The sequence below is a fragment of the Helicoverpa armigera genome, chromosome 31, assembly GCF_030705265.1.
Source record: "Helicoverpa armigera isolate CAAS_96S chromosome 31, ASM3070526v1, whole genome shotgun sequence".
Classification (NCBI taxonomy): Eukaryota; Metazoa; Arthropoda; class Insecta; order Lepidoptera; family Noctuidae; genus Helicoverpa; species Helicoverpa armigera.
Window position 1 is genome coordinate 2,761,258 of NC_087150.1, and position 23,770 is coordinate 2,785,027.

General features: G+C 35.6%; 3 protein-coding genes, 1 long non-coding RNA gene and 2 other non-coding genes across 6 annotated transcripts; 1 reads left to right on the plus strand and 5 right to left on the minus strand.

Moving 5' to 3' along the window:
* Positions 1-1,590: 1,590 nt before the first annotated feature.
* LOC110378632 (small ribosomal subunit protein mS35) lies at positions 1,591-3,114 on the minus strand. Its single transcript, XM_021337980.3, has 2 exons — positions 2,794-3,114; positions 1,591-2,434 (listed from the first exon to the last, which is right to left on the minus strand). Exons 1-2 carry the CDS (start codon positions 3,022-3,024, stop codon positions 1,631-1,633), a joined length of 1,035 nt encoding a protein of 344 aa, XP_021193655.3. The 5' UTR covers positions 3,025-3,114; the 3' UTR covers positions 1,591-1,630.
* A 362-nt stretch (positions 3,115-3,476) lies between these two features.
* LOC110378628 (uncharacterized) lies at positions 3,477-12,448 on the plus strand. The gene is made up of 6 exons (XM_021337976.3): positions 3,477-3,807; positions 4,990-6,321; positions 6,731-7,058; positions 7,329-8,168; positions 9,099-9,457; positions 10,231-12,448. Exons 1-6 carry the CDS (start codon positions 3,718-3,720, stop codon positions 10,636-10,638), a joined length of 3,357 nt encoding a protein of 1,118 aa, XP_021193651.3. The 5' UTR covers positions 3,477-3,717; the 3' UTR covers positions 10,639-12,448.
* A 693-nt stretch (positions 12,449-13,141) lies between these two features.
* Positions 13,142-23,497, minus strand: LOC110378626 (zinc finger protein 718). Its single transcript, XM_064043242.1, has 10 exons — positions 23,349-23,497; positions 22,803-22,912; positions 22,069-22,294; positions 21,297-21,543; positions 20,724-20,923; positions 19,876-20,081; positions 18,428-18,553; positions 17,630-17,830; positions 15,986-16,199; positions 13,142-13,404 (listed from the first exon to the last, which is right to left on the minus strand). The coding sequence occupies exons 1-10, from the start codon at positions 23,442-23,444 to the stop codon at positions 13,306-13,308; spliced, it is 1,725 nt and encodes a 574-aa protein (XP_063899312.1). The 5' UTR covers positions 23,445-23,497; the 3' UTR covers positions 13,142-13,305.
* LOC135119208 (uncharacterized) lies at positions 14,187-15,816 on the minus strand. Its single transcript, XR_010278048.1, has 2 exons — positions 14,626-15,816; positions 14,187-14,581 (listed from the first exon to the last, which is right to left on the minus strand). It is a non-coding gene; the product is annotated as an uncharacterized LOC135119208 (long non-coding RNA).
* Positions 16,976-17,048, minus strand: Trnak-uuu (transfer RNA lysine (anticodon UUU)). Its single transcript has one exon. It is a non-coding gene; the product is annotated as a tRNA-Lys (tRNA).
* Positions 19,155-19,227, minus strand: Trnak-uuu (transfer RNA lysine (anticodon UUU)). The gene has a single exon. It is a non-coding gene; the product is annotated as a tRNA-Lys (tRNA).
* Positions 23,498-23,770: the final 273 nt, after the last annotated feature.

The window sequence follows — 23,770 nt, forward strand, 5'->3', positions numbered from 1 at the left end:
GAAATATTAATAAAAAAGTACTTAAGGAAAAAGCAAATTTTCAGTCAAAAAAGTAGCCAATCACAGGAGGACGAAAAATATTTGAAAAAGAGTTCTATAACGGATATTTGGCGAAAAAAATGGAATCCTTCACAAAAAGTTTTCGAGGGTAGTCGTGAAAAGAAATGCGTTTTGAAAGATTGTAGTGAAATTTTGAATAAAATTGTAGTTGACTGTGTGAGCCAGTACAGTTTAGTCGCCTATTCTGCGCTAAAATGTTTTAATTCTATGCAATCTTAAGAAAAGATATGACGAATTCTCATCGAAAAATATTCGCACTTAATAATTTTCACAGTAAGTCTACTGCGAAAATTATCAAAATAGGGCCGAGAGATTTTTGTTAATTTGTCAAGCCTCTGAACTGTATTCAAAAATTATTTTAATTCTTGAGCGAATAACATGGGCTAGCTAACTATAGCTAACTATAGCCCAGAAGAAACTTATCCGAATAATATTTCACATAAAACCAACAGATAGCTGTAAACCCCACTTTATAAACAATAAAATACTAACATTGCCATCAATATATATATTAGAAATAGCCATTTTTGTTAAGAAAAATATAAAAATGTTCAACTTCGAAAAAAACGAGCGACGCAAAAATAAATTAATTTTACCTATACCTAGATTACAAATGTTTAAAAATAGCCCAGAATACCGAAGCATTCAAATTTATAATAAGTTACCTGAAAGTATCCGTTCCACCGAAACCTTAGGTATATTCAAAGCTAGACTTAAGTTATTACTGATTAAAAAATGCTACTATAGTGTACAGGAATACCTAGAAGATAGAGACTTAAAGTGATAAATAACTATAATTAATAAAACAACGAAACAGTATTATATTGTTCCTATAGACACTGTGCAATAAATAGTCGATATAATAATTAAGAAATTAATAACAATGTTAACTTATTATACACAAATGTAATATATATATATACATATTTATGTATGTATTTAATTATTAAGTCACAATTGTAATGTAAATAAATAACTATAATTATTGTCCTTTTAGATGTAAGAAGAATTAAACAGTATATATATGTTGTGTTGAGATAGTTTTAAGTTAATTTGCTGCGCCCTAACAGGGTAATGTATACCTAGGATAAGGATGTATTTCTGTAACTGTATACATTTTTGCAATAAATAAATAAATAAATAAATATATTTTATCTACGTAGGTACGGTAAGAAGTTCGCCAAGTATTTTTTAAATAATAATTAAAGAAATATTATATCTTGCTTGTACAGTACAGTAAGAAGATTCTTTTAGTTCTAAAATTAATTCTAAAGGGATCATGTAGGCAGATGTAGGTAATTGTAAAATATTGTATGTACCATAATAATAATATGTAGAAATAAAATTATATGTATTAAAATTTGTTGATTTTATTTCTTCTTGCTTTTATAAATTGAAAAATGTTTTTATCTCTGCCTAGCCTTTTTGCCAACAAAACTACTGAACAGATTTTGAAGAAACTTGGCAGTAATATGTATCAGAATTACAGAGGCTATCCTAAATCTAGGTTCAGGAAGAAAAAAACGAATATAACTACTAATTACAGTTTATTTTACAAATATCTTACATTTTACATAACCTTCTTCTCTGGCAAACCTAAAACTTTTCTTACAGCTTCTCCATACTTCTTCAGTGTAGCGTCACTTTCTCCATCATTCATCAAACTCGAGACAGCATTCTTATATTCTTCTCCGCCCTCAATTACCGAGATATCAAAACTTTTATACTCCTCATCGGTTAGCGTTCTAAATTCATTTTTGGTACGTAAATGCCAGTTTACAAGACTTTTCTTAGAAGCGTTATTATCCCAATTATAATATTCCATATCGTCCTCGGTTTTATCCTTCTCCCACTCCTCGACGTTCCACGCTTCATGGTAGCATGCTGTTAACAGGTAGTTCACATAATCCAAGTTCTGTGCTCTTGCCGGACACCGGTCTGCCGTAATCGTGACCAAATCTGTCTCTTTATCATAGCGGTCTCCAACTAAACGAATGAACTTATCTTTTGAATGCTTGTCCAAGTTTAAACTTGATAACTTAATGCGTAGAGTGACGATTCGAGCTAAAGGATTGCGGATAGACGGACTAGCGTGGCAATAGTCTGAAGTAATGATTTCTACGGGATAATGTTTTTCGATCGCTTCTTCGGAGTTTAGGAGACTCGGCCATTCGGTACAATATTGTTTTATAGCCTCGCACTGGCTTTTAATGACTGGAGGAGTTAGATGTAAGAAGTTTGGTATCTTCATGAGTTCTGCATTAGCCTTCTTGCCGGGCGGTGCTTGTCCTTTCGGTACGTATCCTTGACGCAACGGAAGAGGGACTGAAGATGGATGAAAAGTCTTCGGACCTGGCCAAACGTTGCCCCAGTTCTGAAATTTAATTTTTGGGTGATTATTATTGAATTTTAACGCGGTTTGTAAACTTGGTAAATGTTTATTTATTTATACGTGTTTTTATTAAATGACTAATGAAAGTTTACGAACGAATCGACGACGTACCTATAAAAATTTGTTAAGAAATGGAAAGAGTATATATCTGTATTTATATTCAGAAGTTTTCAGTATTCAGGGACTGACTGACAAAAGTGGAGCCAGTAATACAATATTTAGACTTTAAATTTAATATTTAGACATATTAGTGAGATCCAAAAGCAGCTCAAATCGATCAAGACCCAAAATATTGGCCGATGACTAAAAACTGAAAATGTAGTCCGTAATTGAAGAAATACCTGATTCGGGGCCATCCTATCAGCTCTGTCAGGCTGCATATCAGTCCTACGGATGACTCTCCTTTGAATTCTATCCTTTTTCTTCAAAATATCCAGTACTCGAAACTCTTCCTCGTCCTCATCATTTTTTTTCAGGGCACTGTCGGCTGTTGTCGAATTCAAACGCCATAATTTGGCGTTGTACCCTGCAGCCAAGCTATTAGGCTTATAATTCCTAATAAATAAACTCATTCTTATTACTTTTTAAGTAATTTAGTAACACCGAGGCTAAAATTCCATTTTGAGGTTATAGAACCACAGATGATAAAGAAAACACGACAAGGTGATCAAATCATAACGTTTCGTTGAACGGATATATTATAATCTGAGACGCACAAAATACAAATCCAGGACAAGCCAAATATTAATTTAGATATTCCAGTACAATTAAAACTAATGCTGATGCATATATGAGTTTTATTTCGAGTTGAATGTAGCTGAGAGTTTTAGATTTTTTTTTTCAGGTTTTAGATTTACCTTAGGTGATCAGTTTGAGAGCAGGATTTACCAATTACCATTAAGATGCTACTAATGTTTTGTAGAACATTTATTCTTTTTAGACTGAAGTAGGATATAAAACTAAAAGTGAAACGGAATGTTCCGGACAGTCGCCGACTACCCGACATGGTTGCAATTATAAACCCACCGAATAAAGTAACACGGATATAATTCTAACAATGGCGTTAGTGTTCATTCATAAACGCCTAAGCTAGAAAGAGAGGCTGAATCCACACATGGTCTCTGTCCTGACATCTATATTTGGTCGTGTAATATTTTGGAAATACTCGTATGTCGTGGTTTCATTCATACTTCGAGTAATGTCCGTGGTAATTTGAACAGTTTTTTACTTCTTAACCTTGCATGTGAGATGATTAAACTGTGAAAATGGCTGAAGCATCGAGGAAAAGATCTAGGAAGTCTAAAATAGTACTGCGGGATGTCGCATTGGATGATGAAGACGATATTGAGTTGCAGGTAGGAAATAGTTAAACCACCATTTTGACCAAAGTTTGCACATACAACGTAAAGTTCTATTTTAAGTTTTGCGTTCTTATTGTTTGCGGTTTTCTTTGGAAATCGTTGCGATGCTATCTTAAATAACGTTTTTGTACTTAAAAGCTCTAATTAATGTAATTTAATATAGTATTTTCTCAATTTGTGTGGGGGTAGATGAAACATGCGCATGGAGTTACCCACGACATTTTTATTTCGCAATTTTTATGTAACGAATAAAACTGAACATAATTATATTAGAACAGTCGCCAATATGTTGTCTAATTATAATAACTGAAAATAATAGCCATTTATAATAAGAATTGGACATAAAGTCATAACCAAAACTAAAAAGTATTGTTATGATTTAAAAGTACCTAGTTAAAATGATTACATGCACACGCAAACTAATCATAAATCATATTTATTTCATCAAAGTAAAGGGTTCATCTAATAATGCTTTTGTTAAATATAAGTAAATTACAATCAATAATTGGCAAAAATATTATCAAAATTTTCAAAATCAATAACAAAATTTTATTTGTTACACTTTTTTGATAACCAAATAATAGTAATTTAATAAGGAATTTACTTGAATCATAGATCATAGGAACCATATTCATGATTAAGTATTTCTATTTAGAAATCAGACTAAAACCATATTAAATAACTAGCTATATTCATATATAGTATTATGTACAAGTGATTCATGATCATTTTATACCAAGGATTATATCAAAATTGTACCTTTAGTTATGTAAATAGTTACAGATACATAGATATACTGTATTTACCCAAATGAGCTATTTAGATGTAGATAAAATTAAACAATATACTAGCTATAGGTCATGGTGGCCTAGTGGGTAAAGAACCAACCTCTCGAGTATGAGTGTGTGGGTTCAATCCCAGGTCAGGCAACTTTTCTAAGTTTGTATGGACTTTCTAAGTAGGTATATGTTAGGTAGTAACAACTGATTAAAGGTAAAAGTAAACATTTTGAGGAAACCTGGACATAAAGTCTGAAATCACCAACCCACATTGAGCAAGCCTGGTGATTAATGCTCAATCCTCCATGTGAGAGGAGGCCGCAGCCCAGCAGTGGGACGATAAAAAGCGTGATGACGATGACTTACATATACTAATTTAATTATTATCAATTTTCAGTTGCCAACAAATTCAAAAAAAGTTATAATAAAAAAGGAACCTAAAAAGGAAAGTGCAGCAAAGAAACCTGCACGAAAAACTATAAAGACAAACCAAGTTGTGGACAAAAGTGTGCTCGATAAGATAAAAGCACCAATTGAGACAAATATTGAGGAACCAACACCAAGATTTGACATCAACGTTGAGATAGAGGTCGAAAAATGTGATGACGAAAATTTTGACACCAATGACGAAAACTATGACCAATCAACAGAGCAAATAAAAGATGTGGAAGAATCTTCAAACAAAAGAGAAATTAAAAAGGAAATAAAAAATATAATATTGTCACGAGAAACTGTCATTAAGGAAACAAATAAAATTAAAGAAACATCAACAAATCTAGCTGATTCTATACTAGATATTTGTGTAAGAAACTCTTTAGGTTTCTTTGAAGAACAACAGCTTACTACATGGTATGACATTCAAATTAAGCACGCGTTAACATCCTGGGAAGACTGGCAGTCAAAAAGTTTTCACCGAGAACATCCTCTATTCTACAAATGTTATATTTGTGCCAAATCCTGGTGGAACCTTTCTGAATTCCGTGACCACATACTTGAACACACCTCCGTGAAGCTAGACATTGAGAAATATACACAGCATGAGTGTAATATTATCGCTTTTAAGCCAAACAAAAGGCCGGATGAAATCAAAGAATTTTTCACAGACGGCCTATGTTACCGCTGTGGTAAAGATTACTCCAATCATCAATTATCGGCCAGAGATGACAAAAATTGTTACATGAACACCGATTGCTTAAAACGGTTCCCTACGTGCACAGAGTTAAAACACCATGAGTACGCTTGCAAAGTCTGCAGCATTAAAAATAACAGCTTCTGTTGTAAAATTTGTACGTTAAGTTTTGGTAAAATTGATGATTTGACCGGTCATATGGTTTTAATGCATTCGGTGAAGTCCGATAGGCCTATCGCTGCAAACTATTCCAAGTGTAAAGATTGTTCTGAAGTTCATTCGTCAAGTATGATTCATACATGTGGCAATACAGAAGCTAACACAATGTGTCCGTACTGCTTCAAAAGCTTTTCGAACAAATCCTTAATTTTGGACCATATTAGCCGGTCAACAGTCCCTTGGCATTGTAAAATTTGCACTGAAGAAATAAAATGGAGTTGTACAATACACGAGCATTTATTAACACATACTGATAAATATATGTTTGTGAAAGTGTGCGTAAAATGCGAAGGGATTCATGTTTTTCTTGATGATCGGGAGGCAAAACTACATATGATGGAAAAACATGGATATAATGATTTTGATAGAAATTTTCTTAAAGTAAGTATTACTATTTCTTAGCTTGTATTTACCTAGTGATAGTTGTCGTGTAGCGCTGTGCACGAGGTCTTGGGTTCAATTCCTGGGACTGTCTGGCCACGGATGATACCCAGTAGCAGTCTTGTCATGTCAAGTTCTTCTACATATGTATATTTAAAAAGGCACGGTACTGGTGTCCTGGCTGTCATTTTGGCAGTCACGGGTAGTCAGAAGACAATAAGTCTGGCAACCAGTCTTACCAATGGGTTGCCCTGGTAACTGGACTGAGGAGATCAGATATGCAGTCCCTCCATATTGCACTGGTACTCAGCTGCATCCGCTTAGATAGAAAGCCGACCCCAACATAGTTGGTAAAAGGCAGCTCAAATAAAGACTCACTTTTACTAATATTCAATAAAAATAATTTCAGATTCCAGTACCAGTTTCTTGCATTTACCCTGATGAAGAGAAATGTGAACAAGATAAATTATTACCTGAATTTTCACAAACACAAAATCTAGGAGTGTTTATACCCAACCCAGAATCAGTATTTCGTCGAGTATCAATACTAAAAAGGTCACATAAGCACCAAAAAATGGTTTTGAAGCCCCAAGAATCGATTTTGAAATTAAAACCATCGGACCAGGCTGAAAGTATCGATTCAAAAGCTAATATATTGATACCAGCTTTAAATGAACAAAATTCAGTTTTTGAAAAGCAGGAAAAAGCTACTGAAATGGACATAGTAAAAGTAAAAGGTATGCTTTTTTTTATTTTTTACTTACTAGCTTCCGCCCGCGGCTTCGCCCGTGTCGAGTTCGATTATATCGCGTTTCCAAGAGAATTCTTCAAAAGTCCGGGATAAAAACTATCCTATGTTCTTTCTCAAGGTCTACTCTATCTCTGTACCAAATTTTATTAAAATCAGTTCAGTGGTTTAAACGTGAAAGCTTAACAGACAGACAGAGTTACTTTCGCATTTATAATATTAGTAGGGACTTACTAACACATTTAATTTCTAATTTCAGAGGAACCTATAGATTCAGATGACAGTTCAAACTTGGTCATTAAAGAGGAACCGATGGATTTCGAATACAATGATTACGCAATACAAGACAATACAACAAATACAATACAAGAAAGTCCAAATGCTGACTATGACGAAGATATTGTAAAAAGTGAAAATTCCGAATATGAGGATGATATTATCAAATTAAACATTAACATCGAAGATATACTTGCGAAACAAGAATCCAGTCGAGTCTTTGCTTTTGAACCGGATTCAAAAATAAAATCTGAGCCAGCAATTGACTCTAATATAGAACTCGATAAAGATTCAATTTTAGAACCAGAAGTAATCATATCGCAAGAAGGTGAAGAACGGAAGAGGTTGTACGGTTGCTCAAAATGTCCGTTCAAAGGGAAACAAGAAAATTATTTAAGACACATAACTTTAGACTGCCTGTATTCTACCGTTGCTAATCGCAAAAAGTTTATATGTGTTAGAACCGGCCAGTTTTACAAAACAATCAAAAAGTATTTACTACATTTTTTAGAACATGGATACGAACCTCTTTGCTGTCCGGATTGCTCGAAACAGTTTAACACATACAGTAAATTAGGATCACATGTACTCGGTCATGTCAAACAAAATTTTGTACGGATTAAGAAAATTAGTGAACGGTTGGTTGCTGATGCTAAACCGGAGTACCAGTGTAGGAAATGCTTGAAGATTGTTATTCTTCAAGAGTATTTCCAACATTGGGAATCTCATATTTGTGATGCGAAGGTTCCGGAGAAGAAAGAAGTAGTGGCAGCCCCGAGACTGGTTACAGACATGTCTGAAACGGCTATTCAGGAATGTATTAGTAAGTATTCGTTGTATATCTATACACATATATAAAAATGAGACGACCTCGACCTCGACTGCCGAACCTGAGGTCCCGGGTTCAATTCCCGGTTCGGTCGACATTTGTGTGATGAGCATGCTTGTTGGCCGTGGTTTGGGTGTTACAATATGTATATATAGCTATATGTATATACAATACTAGCTTCCGCCCGCGTGGTGTGTTAATAAAAAGTAGCCTATGTGTTAAACCTAACTACATATCAAATTTTAACCAAATCGGTCCAGCCGTTTTCGCGTGAAAGAATAACAAACATACAACCATACATTCTCACATTTATCACTGGCTTTCGCCCGCGACTTCGCCCGCGTGGTGTTCGGTTATATCGCGTTTCCAAGAGAATTCTTCAAAAGTCCAAGAAAAAAACTATCCTATGTTCTTTCTCAACGTCAACAACTCTATGTCTGTACCAAATTTTATTAAAATCAGTTCAGCGGTTTAGACGTGAAGGCGTAACAGACAGACAGAGTTACTTTCACATTTATAATATTAGTAGGGGGGTATAGTACGATTTCCCCCGGGACATGACTGAAACCGGGAGTAACAGCTTATATTATAAATACACTAATACATTAAGGTTCCGTACCCACAGGGTAAAACGGGACCCTATTGTTTTAGCTCCTCCGTCCGTCCGTCCGTCCGTCTGTCACCAGGCTGTATCTCACGATAGAGAGTTGAAATTTTCACAGATGATGTATTTCTGTTGCCGCTATAACAACAAATAATGAGAACTAGAATTAAATAAATATTTTGGGGGCTCCCATACAACAAACGTGATTTTTTGCTCATTTTCCAAATAATTGTACGGAACCCTTCGTGCGCGATTTCGACTCGCACTTGGCCGGTTTTTATTAGATCATATCAATGTAACATATAATTTTTTTTTCACAGAAACGTTGCAACGTAAACCAAAAGATTGCGTCTACTGCAAACGCCGGTTCCAAAGAGTCAACGAGTGCAAAAGACATGTTATAGAACACCTATTAATGGATGCCTACACACAGAAACAAATCCTAGGCCTTCTCAAATGCCAGATCTGTCAAGCCGGGTATCCTACACCCGAAAAATATAAGCAACATATGAGAAATCATGCGTCTCTCCCAGTGTATAAATGTGAATTATGTGACAGAACGTTCAGTGATTCAAGTAACTTTACTAAGCATAAAAAAGTGCATAATTTAAAAGTGATAATTTGTGATTTGTGCGGCAAGAAATTTCAGTCGAAGGCTAAATTGGCTGTGCATATTGAGGTATGTTGTTTTTTATCTATACTAATATTATACTGTTACAGCCTTTTCTTTATCGTCCCAATGCTGGGCTGTGGCCTCCTCTCACATGGAGAAGGATTGAGCTTTAATCACCACGCTTGCTCAATGCGGGTTGCTGATTTCAGACTTTATAGTCCAGGTTTCCTCAAGATGTATTCCTTTACCTTTTTTATCAGCCAGATAAACTTAGAAAGTATGTACAAACTTAGAAAAATTGCATTGGTACTTGCCTGACCTGGAATCGAACCTACTAGGCCACCACAACTAATATTATAAACAGGAAAAAATAGTATTTTTTTTGTTTGTTCGTATGGACTGCCTCGTTAGCCTAGCTGTCTGAAGTGCGGCTACTGAGCACGAGGTCTCGGGTTCGATTCCCGAGTCGTGCCGAAATCGCTTTGTGGGTTTTAGAAGACTTTCACAAAGCAGCCCGGAGCCTGGAAGTTGGTGATTGATACACCCGTGCATCGGAGAGCACGTAAATGTCGGTCCTGCGCCTGATCTCTTTCCGGTCGGAGTGTCGTCCCTTCGCGCTATGAGAGTGAAGGAATAGTGAGTGCACCTGTGCCCAAGCAAATGTGCCTGCACTATAATATGTCCTACACAGCTAGCTAATCTCCTTACATGAGAACAGCCGCCGTGGCCGAAATCGGCCGTGTACGCCATTATACATATATACTTGGAAAGTAAATACAAACTTAGAGATTCACTATTACTGAACCGTATCACTAATTTCTAATTATTTTTTCTTACAGCAACACGAAACTACATCACCTCTGGCATGCGACAAATGTGACAAAATCTTTTATTTCGAGTCCGGTTATCGTCGACACATCAAAAATAATCACGAAAGAATAGGTTTTGGATACCCCTGTGTGATCTGCAATCTCCGTTTCAGCTCCTTAAAATATAAATGGGATCATATGTGGGAAGTTCACAAAGAAAGAAAACATAAAGCTGATTGCCCAATATGTTTTAAATCTTTTAGAAAATATAGCGATGTACGCGCCCATACTAAGCTTGTTCATCAAACTGAAGTTTCGGTATTACGAGTGAAAAATGCATCGAAGACTGTTAGTGATATACAGTTGATTTTAAATAATTCTGATATTAAGATTGGAGAGGCTGAAACTTTGGTTATTGTTGATGATGATGATTCATAGATCATATTCATAATCCTCCTGTTCTTATTCTGATTCTATTAGTGGTCGGCACAGCATGTTTTCTCCTTCCATACTCTTCTATCTGCTGTCATCTCACAAGTAACATTATTTCTAGCCGAGATACTTAATGAGAATGCTGAGATGGATGTGTGGTGTTACAAGAATGGATAAAGTGATAAATGATTACATTAGAGGAAGTCTGAAAGTAGTGCCAGTTACAGAAAAGATGAGAAGTAGAAGATTGTCATGGTATGGGCATGTAATGAGGAGGGATGATACGCATGCAACAAAGTGTGTGCTAAGTATGAATGTAGATGGATGGAGAGGAAGAGGAAGACCTAAGAAAAGATGGATGAATTGCTTGAAAGATGACATGAATAGGAAGGGAGCGAGTGTCAGTATGACGAGTGACAGGGGAAAATGGAAGAGGGTGACATATTGCGCCGACCCCAAATAAAATTGGGAACAGGGCAGGAGGAAGAAGAAGTGGGATGCTAAATTTACGGTTGATTCAAGGGAATTGATGATCAGAATTAATAGGAATTTTATAAGTTTCTATATTCTATCTAGTGTTTTGCTTAGAGTAAATTTTGACATAATTTGTTAGTAAGGCCTCGCTGTCTGCCTGTCACCAAGCTGTATTTTATGAACCGTGATATTCCACATGATGATGTATTACTGTTATCTGTTACTGAAAACTAGAATTATATATTGTAAGGTACTCCCATACAACAAACGTGAATTTGTTAACCTTTTTTTATAAATGAGCGCTCCCGAGCTAACGCATAGAAAGACAATTTGCATGTATATTTACACACACAAGTATGTTTCATCCGCGTTCATAAGACAAAACAGATACTAGGATAGTTATTTACTATAGTTATCGGCACGGATATTGAGCCCTGACCTTCACCTGCGCAGAAGCGATTTATTGGTTTATTGCCTTATGTGTACAGTGCGCAAAGCGATCCCCACTCTTCCGCCGAGAGCTCAATATCCGTGCCGATAACTATACTTTTAGTTACTTTTACATTGCATGTTTTTTTTATTATTTTAGCTATTTAAGCTAGTTTTGACATTTCTATAGGTATTTAGAAGGTAGTTTAAGTTACGTGCCTTAAAAATAAGATTCAGGTCAAATGATATTCAAATTAATTGGTGATTAGAAAAGACAATTAGAAATAGGTAATACCCCACCATTCTATGTTAGATTTGTTATATCGGGTGTGTCGTTCACAATCACATTAAATGAAATGCGTTAATATACTGGTTAATATATGTCGATTAACACAAAGAAAATAGAAAAATACGTAAGGATAAAAAATGCATTTTTCAAACAAAGTGAATAGTATAACAATGTGCGAAAATTAGAACACACCATAAAATAGTCAGCCATTACAAACAACTGAAATTCTCCCTTAAACATTCGATACTCCTAACTTTATCTCTGCTTTACACATGATATTGTAAATTATAAAAACGAAAAATGACTCCTGTGGTTAAACCACTGAATGGATTTGGTTATTTTTTTTTTACAATTCGCCATAGAATATCATAAAGTATATGCGATATGATTTAATGTGATTGTGAACGACACAGCCTGTATATACGACATAATATTATAAAGAGACAAAAGAGTTTGCATGAAAGCGCTAATCTCAGGAACCGCTAGTTCGATTTGAAAAATATTTCAGCGCTAACTAGCCTATTTATCGAGGAAAGATATAGGCTATCCAAATTTATATTTTTGCATGAGTATTATTAAAATGAATTCTTGTTAAAAATTGTTTTTTTGCATTAGACATGTTGGCTGTTATTGAAATGTTTTGTGTATTCTCATTAAATGTACACAAAGTATTTGTTATGTATTAAAAGTATACTTTTGTGAAAAAATTGTTTCATTTTACCTCCTTGGCTCAATGGTTACCATGCCAGACTTCTGAACCTGAGGTCCGGGGATCGATTCCCGGTTCGGTCGACATTTGTGTGATGAGCATTCTTGTTGGCTGTGGGTTTTTTTTTTAACGACGTCAAAAATCATTAAATGACCCCTTCCGCTGTGGGTTAGCAGCGGCGAGGGAGTGTCGGACTCTTACTGACTAAAAACCGTCGTGTTCCGTCGTAGGCCTTTTATGTACCAGCGCCGCGGTAACTCGCGCGAACAATCCCGCAGCCCCGGCTGGCCTCGGCTTGTTGGCTGTGGTCTGGGTGTTATGTAATGTATTTACAAATGTCCATATATTTATGTACCTAGCTATTTATTTTTATGTAGCTATATGTAGTATACACATAACACAAGGTTATTATGACTTACAAGGAGCTGACCAACCGTGTGTGAAAAAAAGTGAAGGAAACCTGGACTATATAAAGTCTAAAATCACCAATATTCCTTCTCTGTATGAAAAGAGGCCGCAACCCGGACGTGGTACAATAAAAAATACTGGTAATAAATATAAACTTCATTTATTGACAATTTCATAGTACACTTATAACTTATTTACTGTATAACATCATCCGAGCCTTTTTCCCAACTATGTTGGGGTCGGCTGCCAGTCTAACCGGATGTAGCTGAGTACCAGTGTGCCACAAGGAGCGACTGCCCTATCTGACCTCCTCAACCCAGTTACCCAGGCAACCCAATACCCCTTGGTTAGACTGGTGTCAGACTTACTGGCTTATAACATTATCATAATAAGCAGAAAGCTCTTCCTCCAATTTGTCCTTTTCACAAACTTCTCGTAAATGCCTATTCAGCTTGCTTTTACCCTGAAAAAAAAAAATATAATTCATCATCATCATCATCCTTTGAGCCTTTTCCCCAACTATGTTGGGGTCGGCTTCCAGTCTAACCGGATGCAGCTAAGTACCAGTGCTTTACAAGAAGCGACTGCCTATCTGACCTCCTCAACCCAGTTACCTGTGCAATCCAGTACTCAATACTTATGTCTTCATTAGCATTCCATATGTTATACAGGTGGTAAATTATACAGTTTAGACATAATATGGACCCTATTGGCTATGTGCGCGACGGTGGCGACCGTAGAGTTTACAACATTTGCGGAAGCTGTCAAATAATAAAAATTTAAACATTATAATTTTATATAATTCTTTGCAAATATAAATAAAACCAAAGATTAAAATAGTATTGTTGACATTATTTGAATGCAATTTATTCAATAATTTGTGTCCATTTCGACCGCGCGGCCACCTCATAATTTTTGATGAAACTTTGCCAGGAATTAGTAGTAATTTGTTACTTTTCACTCCTCTTTTCCTGAATTTGTTACAAAAAAAACCAAGCCGCTATGACAAAGAACAGTTGGCCGCTAGAACCGCCACTTGCCGTAGTCATCGCCCGTGATTACTCAGAAACTATACAATGCAGATAGACGAATGATACATCAAAAGAAAGGTCTTAATTTGTTAAATTTGTTACAAAAATAAAAAAGGTCAAAACGTAGATATACAAAAAGTTATGCAATGTTAAGTTTTCAGGTTATGAGTAGGTAAGTATATCACCGTAGGCACCAAATTAATAGAGGCTAATGTGTATAGAAAATTAGTCTTTAATTTGTTACAGCGAAAAAAGACAAAAAAATACTAGAAAGCAGGTTCAATAATATGTTAGAGTCGATTTTAGTTGGCCGCGCGGACGGCAATATGCCTAAAATACAATTTCGTTTTTCTCGTTATTAAAAGTAGGTTTTAGCTTAATTAAAGTACTAGTCGATGGGTAACGTAACCTAGTTTGAATAAATATAGCGAATTTAACTGCAGCATTCGTATTTTAGGAGATATTTACAAAAACACAGTGGTATGAAACTGTATGAGAGTAGGGTGTCCATGCATTTTCACATATTCGAAATTTTCGTTATTCACGTCTTATTTTTTTAGGGAGAGTGCATACTTTATAAAAATCAAAGTCACAAATAGATTAAAATTTCTTTATTCACAATCAACACAAAGGTAAACAAATCAATTGTTTGCCTTTGTGTTAACACAATGTGTCAAAAATGTGACACAGAGTTGAAAGGTGAACTTAAGCTAGGCGAGATCATAACATTTGATTTAAACGGAGCTGCAGACTCAGTTTTACTCACGGAATTGCCGATTACTCTTAGCATTAAGGATAATTATTATTTCTTAGTTGGTACTATAGGATTTATACCAGGCACAAAATATAGGCCACTATAAATGTCATTTTTTAAATAACAATAAATATTTTTGTTACGACGACAATTCTTTTAAAATTGAAATACACACATTTTCGTGTCTAACTGACACGAAAATATGTGACACAGAATTTATAAATATTATGTTAGTTTATGAAGATTTAATATTTATCTGGTTGTCTTTTATTACTTGATTTGTTTGCCTTTGTGTTGATTGTAAATAAAGAAATTTTAATCTATTTGTGACTTTGATTTTTATAAAGTATGCACTCTCCCTAAAAAAATAAGACGTGAATAACGAAAATTTCGAATATGTGAAAATGCATGGACACCCTACTCTCATACAGTTTCATACCACTGTGTTTTTGTAAATATCTCCTAAAATACGAATGCTGCAGTTAAATTCGCTATATTTATTCAAACTAGGTTACGTTACCCATCGACTAGTACTTTAATTAAGCTAAAACCTACTTTTAATAACGAGAAAAACGAAATTGTATTTTAGGCATATTGCCGTCCGCGCGGCCAACTAAAATCGACTCTAACATATTATTGAACCTGCTTTCTAGTATTTTTTTGTCTTTTTTCGCTGTAACAAATTAAAGACTAATTTTCTATACACATTAGCCTCTATTAATTTGGTGCCTTCGGTGATATACTTACCTACTCATAACCTGAAAACTTAACATTGCATAACTTTTTGTATATCTACGTTTTGACCTTTTTTATTTTTGTAACAAATTTAACAAATTAAGACCTTTCTTTTGATGTATCATTCGTCTATCTGCATTGTATAGTTTCTGAGTAATCACGGGCGATGACTACGGCAAGTGGCGGTTCTAGCGGCCAACTGTTCTTTGTCATAGCGGCTTGGTTTTTTTTGTAACAAATTCAGGAAAAGAGAAGTGAAAAGTAACAAATTACTACTAATTCCTGGCAAAGTTTCATCAAAAATTATGAGGTGGCCGCGCGGTCGAAATGGACACAATAATTTTACTGTAAAATGAATATAATAATAAAAACCGCGTTTGAAACATTCGCATTTGTTTCCAATTTCTGCCGTGTTGTGCGCTGCGGTCGTTATCTGTCCGCCACTACTCGCTTTGCACATAGCCAATAGGTACGCTTTAATAACTCCTTGGTAATACTGAAAGTCAATAATAAATTATAATTACCTTAAAACTATTCCCACAATGATGACACACAGCTTTACTTGGCTGTGGTCTAGCTGTATGAGTGCCCACATGTCTAACCAAAGACTTTCGACTGGCATACTTAGCGCCGCAGGTGGAACAACCAAAGTCTTTGCTTGATGAGTGTACGGAAGACATGTGGGAGTTCAAAGAACGCTCGTTTGGGCATGAGCGATTGCAGATTACGCATTCGTAGCTGTAAATAAAGATGTTAGAATATTACTTCAGAATGAGACGACAGAAAGTCTGACAATTAGTCTTATTCAGTGGTATGGGGGTCTGAAATTCAACCTTTTCGCACTAGCTGATTTTCCGTTCGGTTCGAACGGGCGGTTTCCAAGCAATCAATTGACAACAGCTATCTAAATATATAAAATTCAAAGGTGACTGACTGACTGACATAGTGATCTATCAACGCACAGCTGAAACCACTGGACGGATCGGGCTGAAATTTGGCATGCAGGTAGATGTTATGACGTAGGCATTCGCTAAGAAAGGATTTTGATCAATTCTACCCCCAAGGGGATAAAATAGGGGATGAAAGTTTGTATGAAACTTGCCCACACAGACGAAGTTGCGGGCAACAGCTAGTAACTTATAAGACGGTACAAAAAGTTTTGCTTCGGAATGTGTCTTGCGTATATTGTTGGATGCACGTGGCAAAAAATTACCAGTGTAAAAATGCTGTAAGCGATGAATTTCGAAAAATCCCGTCTTTCTAAATATAAGGAGGAGTTTGGAGCTCTCCTTACATTTGAGGCTCAGAGATTTTGTGGTAAAAAGCGAAAAAGCGAAGATTTTGTGGTGAAATTAGATCTCAACTGATTTGAATGACGTAAGGACCAATTTCGTTTTTTTATAAGTTTGAGTTATAATAAATTCATTATACTTTTCAAATTAAATTAATTAAAGAATAAATAAGATTATCCAAAAACTAATTTGGTTAGCAATATATGGGAAGGCAAAAAGTATCGCCCGAACAGGGACTTGAACCCTGGACCCTTGGATTAAAAGTCCAATGCTCTACCGACTGAGCTATCCGGGCCTTGACGAAATGTCTGAAACTAGCGTTCGGCCGCGGTTTCACCTGCGTTTAATGAAAATTGTATGAGTATATTAAATAAAAAATACAAAGAATATTATTAAATTAAATCTTTACATATATGTGAAATACTATTCACTGATTAGCCTCGAAATCTCAGTTATTATAAAACTATAAACTTGAAAATTGGTAGTTGGGTTCCTTGTGCGTTGTAGACGCGCTTTTAAGATTTCAAGAAACTGCACCATTAAGGGGGTGAGACGGGGGTTGAAAGTTTGTATGAAAGTCATACGTTTTTGATCGTGTGCGATCGTTTAATATCAGGAACTAGAGGCACGATTAGAATTTTTTTTTCAGTACTAGCCTATTTATCAAGCAACGGAAATCTACAAGCCACTTTTTATCTGGGCGCGTGGAGTAGTTCCCAATAATCGCTGGCAAAAACTAGTTTTATATTTATACCAGCTTCTGCCAACAGTTTCACTCGGGTCCCACATACATATGCATATTTTTTCAAAAATCGGTCCACTAGTTCCTAAATTCACCACCTTCAAAAACATACAAAGTCTTTCTAAAATACTCACGATCTCTCCTGATGATTACCCGAATTCCTCAAATGCGCCAACAGACTCTTCCTACTAGTATACCCCACCCCACAAGTTGTACAGTAATGTTCCTTCAATAGTTCTGTGGTAGTGTGTTTCTTTTTGTGTTGATTCAAAGTGTAGGGACTACTGAATATAGAGGGGCATTGGTCGCAGGTGAATTTGCGGTTTATGTGGGTTCTGGAAGTGGAAAAAACACTATTTACAAGTTAAAACCAATTTTTCCAAGTTCTATATTAGTTTTAAAGTTCTTTTGTTACGTAAATACCTAGTTTTGAACGTTTTTAGTAAATAAGCCTGTATTTAATTCAAACAAAATAAAATAAGGGTTGCTTGTTCACTACGGAACCCTTTCTAAGTCTGAAAAATACTATGATGAAAACCGCATCAAAGTCGGTTTGGACAATCGTGAGATAATCACCCACAAATCTATCTGAGAACCTTCTTTATTCTGAAGTCGGTTAAAAATAAATATAAATGGTAAGTATATTCGTTTGTTTTTTTTGTAAGTTAAGCAGATACATAGTGTTAAAAATATTAACTAACTTTCGCTTTTTGAGTCCTGGATCGTCGGATAAAATTAGTTAAAAATATATATCAGCATTCGAATTAAATATTCCTTCCTTTTTGAAAAGTCGGTTAAACATAGATTTAAAAAAAATAAAAAAATGAGGAAAACGTAGGTACTACATACTACTTTATTTTTTCCTAACATTTTACGTTATGGGCTTGACTTGCATAATCTTCATATAATTTAGTAAAACAAAGCCTACTTACAACATATGAGTCCTCACAGCGGCTTGGTTTTTAAAGTTTTTACCACAAATATTACAAGAATACGTTCTATTCGACTTAGTTCGACCGTGGAACCTTTTCAAATGCTGTTGTAAACCACTTGCGTCCCTGTAAAAGTAAATAAAAATAAATCTGTAATTGTAAAAATAGCTGTTTTCCTATGGCTCACATCCATCCTCCGAGCCTTTTTCCCAACTATGTTGGGGTCGGCTTCCAGTCTAACCGGATGCAGCTGAGTACCAGTGTGCCACAAGGAGCGACTTGCCTATCTGATCTCCTCAACCCAGTTACCCATAGTTTAACCCACGTCCCGTGGGAGCTACTGCCCGTACCGGGATAAAATATAGCCTATGTTACTCGGGAAGAGTGAAGTTTTACAATAGTGAAAGAAGTTTTCAAATAGGTGCAGTAGTTTTACAGCTTTTAGGGTCCAAACAAGAATGTTATTTCTTTCGTGTATTTATTAGTAAAGATGAAAAAAATACAAACACCCGAATTGAGAACCTTCTTTTTGAAAAGTCGGTTAAACGACATAAAAATATAAACTTAAACGTAAACGTAAACAAAAAAAAATGTTTGCTCTTCATAATAATTCAATTATTATTATTTACTATACATATAATAAAATCATAGGAATTATAAAAATATATTATTTTACATTACAAATAAATACTTTCCAATGTAAATATTTTAAGAAGGCAAAAAGTACCGCCCGAACAGGGACTTGAACCCTGGACCCTTGGATTAAAAGTCCAATGCTCTACCGACTGAGCTATCCGGGCCTTGAAAGAATTGCCCAAATATGACAACAGATAACATTTTATAAATATACCTCTAAAGATGTTTTATCTCAAGAAAGCGGGTAAGCCATACATTGTGTATATAGTTACTGATAGACTATCAGGCACTTATCTGGCGGATAAACTATACATACATACAACCCTAAAATAATGGACATGTTTTTTCGCATTTTTTTTCAAATAACAACGAGAGAGCTTTTGTGATTACATTTTTGGCAAGGCCTAATAACGTAGTAGGTACAACGCCATCTAACGAGTGCTTGGAAACAATATGTTTCCTTTGAATTCTCAAAAAGAAACCCTCCCATAGTTGATTGAATTTTCCAAATCTAACAGGTAAAATGATTTTATATTATATTTTATTTTATATCATATTAATAGGGATTTTACTAAAATCCCTACTAATATTATAAATGCGAAAGTAACTCTGTCTGTCTGTTACGCTTTAACGTTTAAACCACTGAACTGATTTTAATAAAATTTGGTACAAAGATATAATTGACCTTGAGAAACAACATAGGATAGTTTTATTCCGGACTTTTGAAGAATTCTCTTGGAATCGCGATATAACCGAACTCTCCGCGGGCAAAGCCGTGGGCGGAAGCTAGTATTTAAATAATTCATACTTACTGAAAAACCCTCCCACACAGATGACAGGTAGCCACCGAAGAACTATCATGGCATCTCTTAGCGTGCGTCTGAGTCTGTCGCGCGCGAATATACGCGGAGCACACTGTACACCTGTGCCGCGTAGAGTGCAGCTTACAGTGCGCCCGCAATACCGCGCCCGTCGCGAACCGGAGCGAACATAGTTGACAAACGTATTCGCCGTTAGACTGCAATATATTGTATGTTAAAACTATGTGGTATTTAATAGGAGGAACGATGTGGTCTAAAAATGCTGGGAGGTAGCAACTAGGTAGCAATTCTGGTTGAAAAAAATACTTTTGCACCGTTTCTTTACATAGGAAAAGTCACAGTCGTTCTGATGTAAGTATTTGTGTTTAGATGCGATTATCTTTAACAACTAATGGTAGCTGGTAGCAATTAGGTAGCAACTCTCTATATGTATTTCGAGGGGATCGATGAAGAGTTGTCACTCTTATTCCGACGGTGACAAATGCAGTAGTGTAAGTCTCTACCAGACCTCGGGACTATGGAGTCCCGGATTTTTGGGAGGCGAACGTGGGGCCGAAGTCAACACGCTGAAGCCCTTTTGAGACAACTTTAATGAAATGGCGACACAAAACCGACGATTATCCCTGTATACACTATAGAAATGTACCCAAGCACAATCCCCGGTTCTGTGCTAAACTATTGCTAACTATGGATGCAAACTACTTGGGCTATTGTGATGGGATGCTAATGGACTAGGAATGGGGAAACTACGGGAACTATGGCACCTGCCGATGACAATGTATTAAATACATGTAAAAATGGGCCCCCAAGAATCAGTGTGCAGTATTAGTATTATTTACCTCTTCATGTCTCATCATATGGGCTTGATAAGTATCTTTGAAGAGAAAGCCCAAAGCACAATTATAACATTTAAACTCTGCTTCTGTGTACTTCTTGCTCCTTCTCTGCGCTTCTAACTCTGCTTTCTGCTCTTCTGCAGTTAACAGTATCTTCTCGAAGCCTTTCTTCTTAGACTTTTTTGATTTCTTCTTTTTTGAGTCTGGAATGTTGAAGAAAAGGTTTTTTTAAGGGTTCCATAACCATAAAATTTTTAACTAGGTGTCTTATGAACCGTGATAGTTAGACAGTTGACATAGGTGATGTATTTTTGTTATAACAAAAAATAATGAAAAATGGAATAAACCGATTTCTTGCCGTCGGGGAATCGAACCCGGAACACCGATGTTTTTTGTTGGAAAATCATCAAATGACCCCTCCCGCTATGAGTGCAGCGTGAGGGAGTGTCAGACTCTTACTGACTAAACACCGTCGTGTTCCGTCGTAGGCCGCGTATGTACCAGCGCCGCGGTAACTCGCGCGAACAATCCCGCAGCACCGGCAAGCCTTGGCGTATTTTATAATGTCTTACTTACCTGATTCTTCATTCCCATCTTCATTCCCACTCCCATTCCTAATTTCATCCAAACACTCATTTCTTTCTTCTTCATAGAACTCATAGTTTATTTCATTTTCTTCACCAATGTCTTTTAATTCAAATTCATCGGTCGTTTCTTGTTTTAAATGTACATCTTCGCTATTTGAATGTACGGAACCATTATTTTCTATGTCGTTACTGTCTTCACAATTTTCATTGTGATTGGGTATATTATCTTCGGTATTCTGAAAGGTGAATACATAGGGTTCTTACAGGGCTTGGATGTGAAGATGTTTTAGCATAATTGGGTCAGCCATTTTATAGTTTTTGCTATTTTATTAGAGGGATTGCAGATACAGAATATATAGTTTATAGATTCAATCCGATTTGACGTTTATAACTTTTTTTAAATGATAACTTTTGAAGATGCCGATTTTTAGGATTCTATAACGGAAGGGTAAAATCTGTAACCGGGCTGTATTTTATGAACTGGAGATGAATAGAGAGCTAAACTCACTAGCTCACTTATGATATGTTTCTGATTTCTGTTTAAAATACATTAAGCACTTAAAAATATAATAATATACCTCAGTATTTTAGGGAGCTCTCAAATAACAAAATGATTTTGTATAGGTACGGAACCCTTCATGCGCAAGTCCGATTCGCACTTGGCCGGTTTTTTTATTCATCATTTATTTTTTACCTTAAAAAAGAGAAATTTATGCTAAAACTCCCAGCAATACCATAGTAAATAAGCTTTCTATACTAACCTTACACTCCTCACCTTCTTTAACACCATTATCCTCAACTTGACCTTCAAAATAATCTTCAAAATCATTGCCTTCTTCCTCAAGTTTCATATAATCACTACTATGTGTACTTTGATCTCTATTATATACATATAGTTGTAATATATTGGTAGGTAAACAGTTTTCTTCAGAACAAATTATTACTGTTTCTATCTCATTCTTTTGAAGATTTATTGTGCCTTTTTCACTGTAATTTTGAAGAAGAAAAGTTTAAAGTTTGTATAAAACACCATCTTATCATTTGCCTAGAGCTTTCCCAACTATGTTGGGGTCGGCTCCCAGTCTAACCGGATGCAGCTGAATACCAGACTGTCACATGGAGTGACTGCGTATCTGATTTCAACCCTGTTTTGGCAATCTGATACCATGTGGTAAGAGTGGTTATCAGATATGGCTCCTGACTACCTGGAATAATGACTTCAAATGACAAATTATCAAGGACAGCTACAACACCAGAGCAATCACATGTGTTTGCAATCACACAGTTTGGAATCCAGAAAACCACTCTTACCAAGGAGTATTGGGTTGGCTAGGTAACTGTGATGAGGAGTTCAGATAGGCAGTAGCTAAATGTGGTACTTAGGCACATCAGGTAAGACTGGAAGCCTACCCCGATATAATCGGAAAAATGCTAGGCAAATGATAAAAGTATTGTTGTATATGGTTCAAAATCTAGTGAACAAATAAGTGCTTACCTAAATAACACAGGGTACTCCAAACTTCTTTTCAGACAGATAGATTTAAATAGCCACAGCTTATTCACCATGTGACAACATATGTAGCAGAGATGGGAGTCTGGACATAACTGCAACATAATATTATGAAATCTATACTAATATTGTACACCTGAAGAGTATGTTTGCTTGCGCAAGCTAATCTCAGGGATGACTGCACTGATTTGATAGAAAGCCAGTATAGTGGGACATGCACATAAAAATTCAACTGACGTATGGAGTAGTTCTGGGTTAAAATGCTAGGAAGGAAAAAAAAAGCTAGGAATGCTAGGAAGGAAAAGGAAGATTTGCATTAATTAAAATTCTTTCTTTAAAGATGTTTTCCTGCGATTTCACTTGTGTCCTGTGGAAACCACTGCAGATGCCATTATAAAATATAGCCCATGTCAGGAATAGTACAGCCTTCAAACAGTGAAAGAATTTTTAAAATCAGTTCAGTAGTTATGGAGCCTTTCAAACAACTTTCTTTTAGTCTTATTATATTAGTGTAAATCATTAAATACTTACACTCATCCCAACAATTTCTCTATATTTTTCCCTTATTTCCTCATTGGTATCTGCGTTCACAGTACTATGACAAATAAAGCATAGAAACGAAGACATTTTTACTTATTCTCCTTTAAATTTATAAAAATTTCATGAATTTTGTACTTCTTCATTCAAATTATTCTATTTATTTAACATTGTAGTGGTAGTGTATAGCTATAACTTTTGTGTAATAGACCACATTATTCCACTATTTAATGAGCAGCAGTTTATTAGACCCTGAAATAGATTAAAAGAATATATTTTTTAACAATTCTACTAATATTCAAGGTATAAGTATGTATTTTTGGTTTGCTTGTCTTTAATGAAGCTGGATTGATTTATTTATACCGTAGCGAGGTAGCTTATACGTAGGAGAAAGAATTTAGCTTGGTTTTATGTCG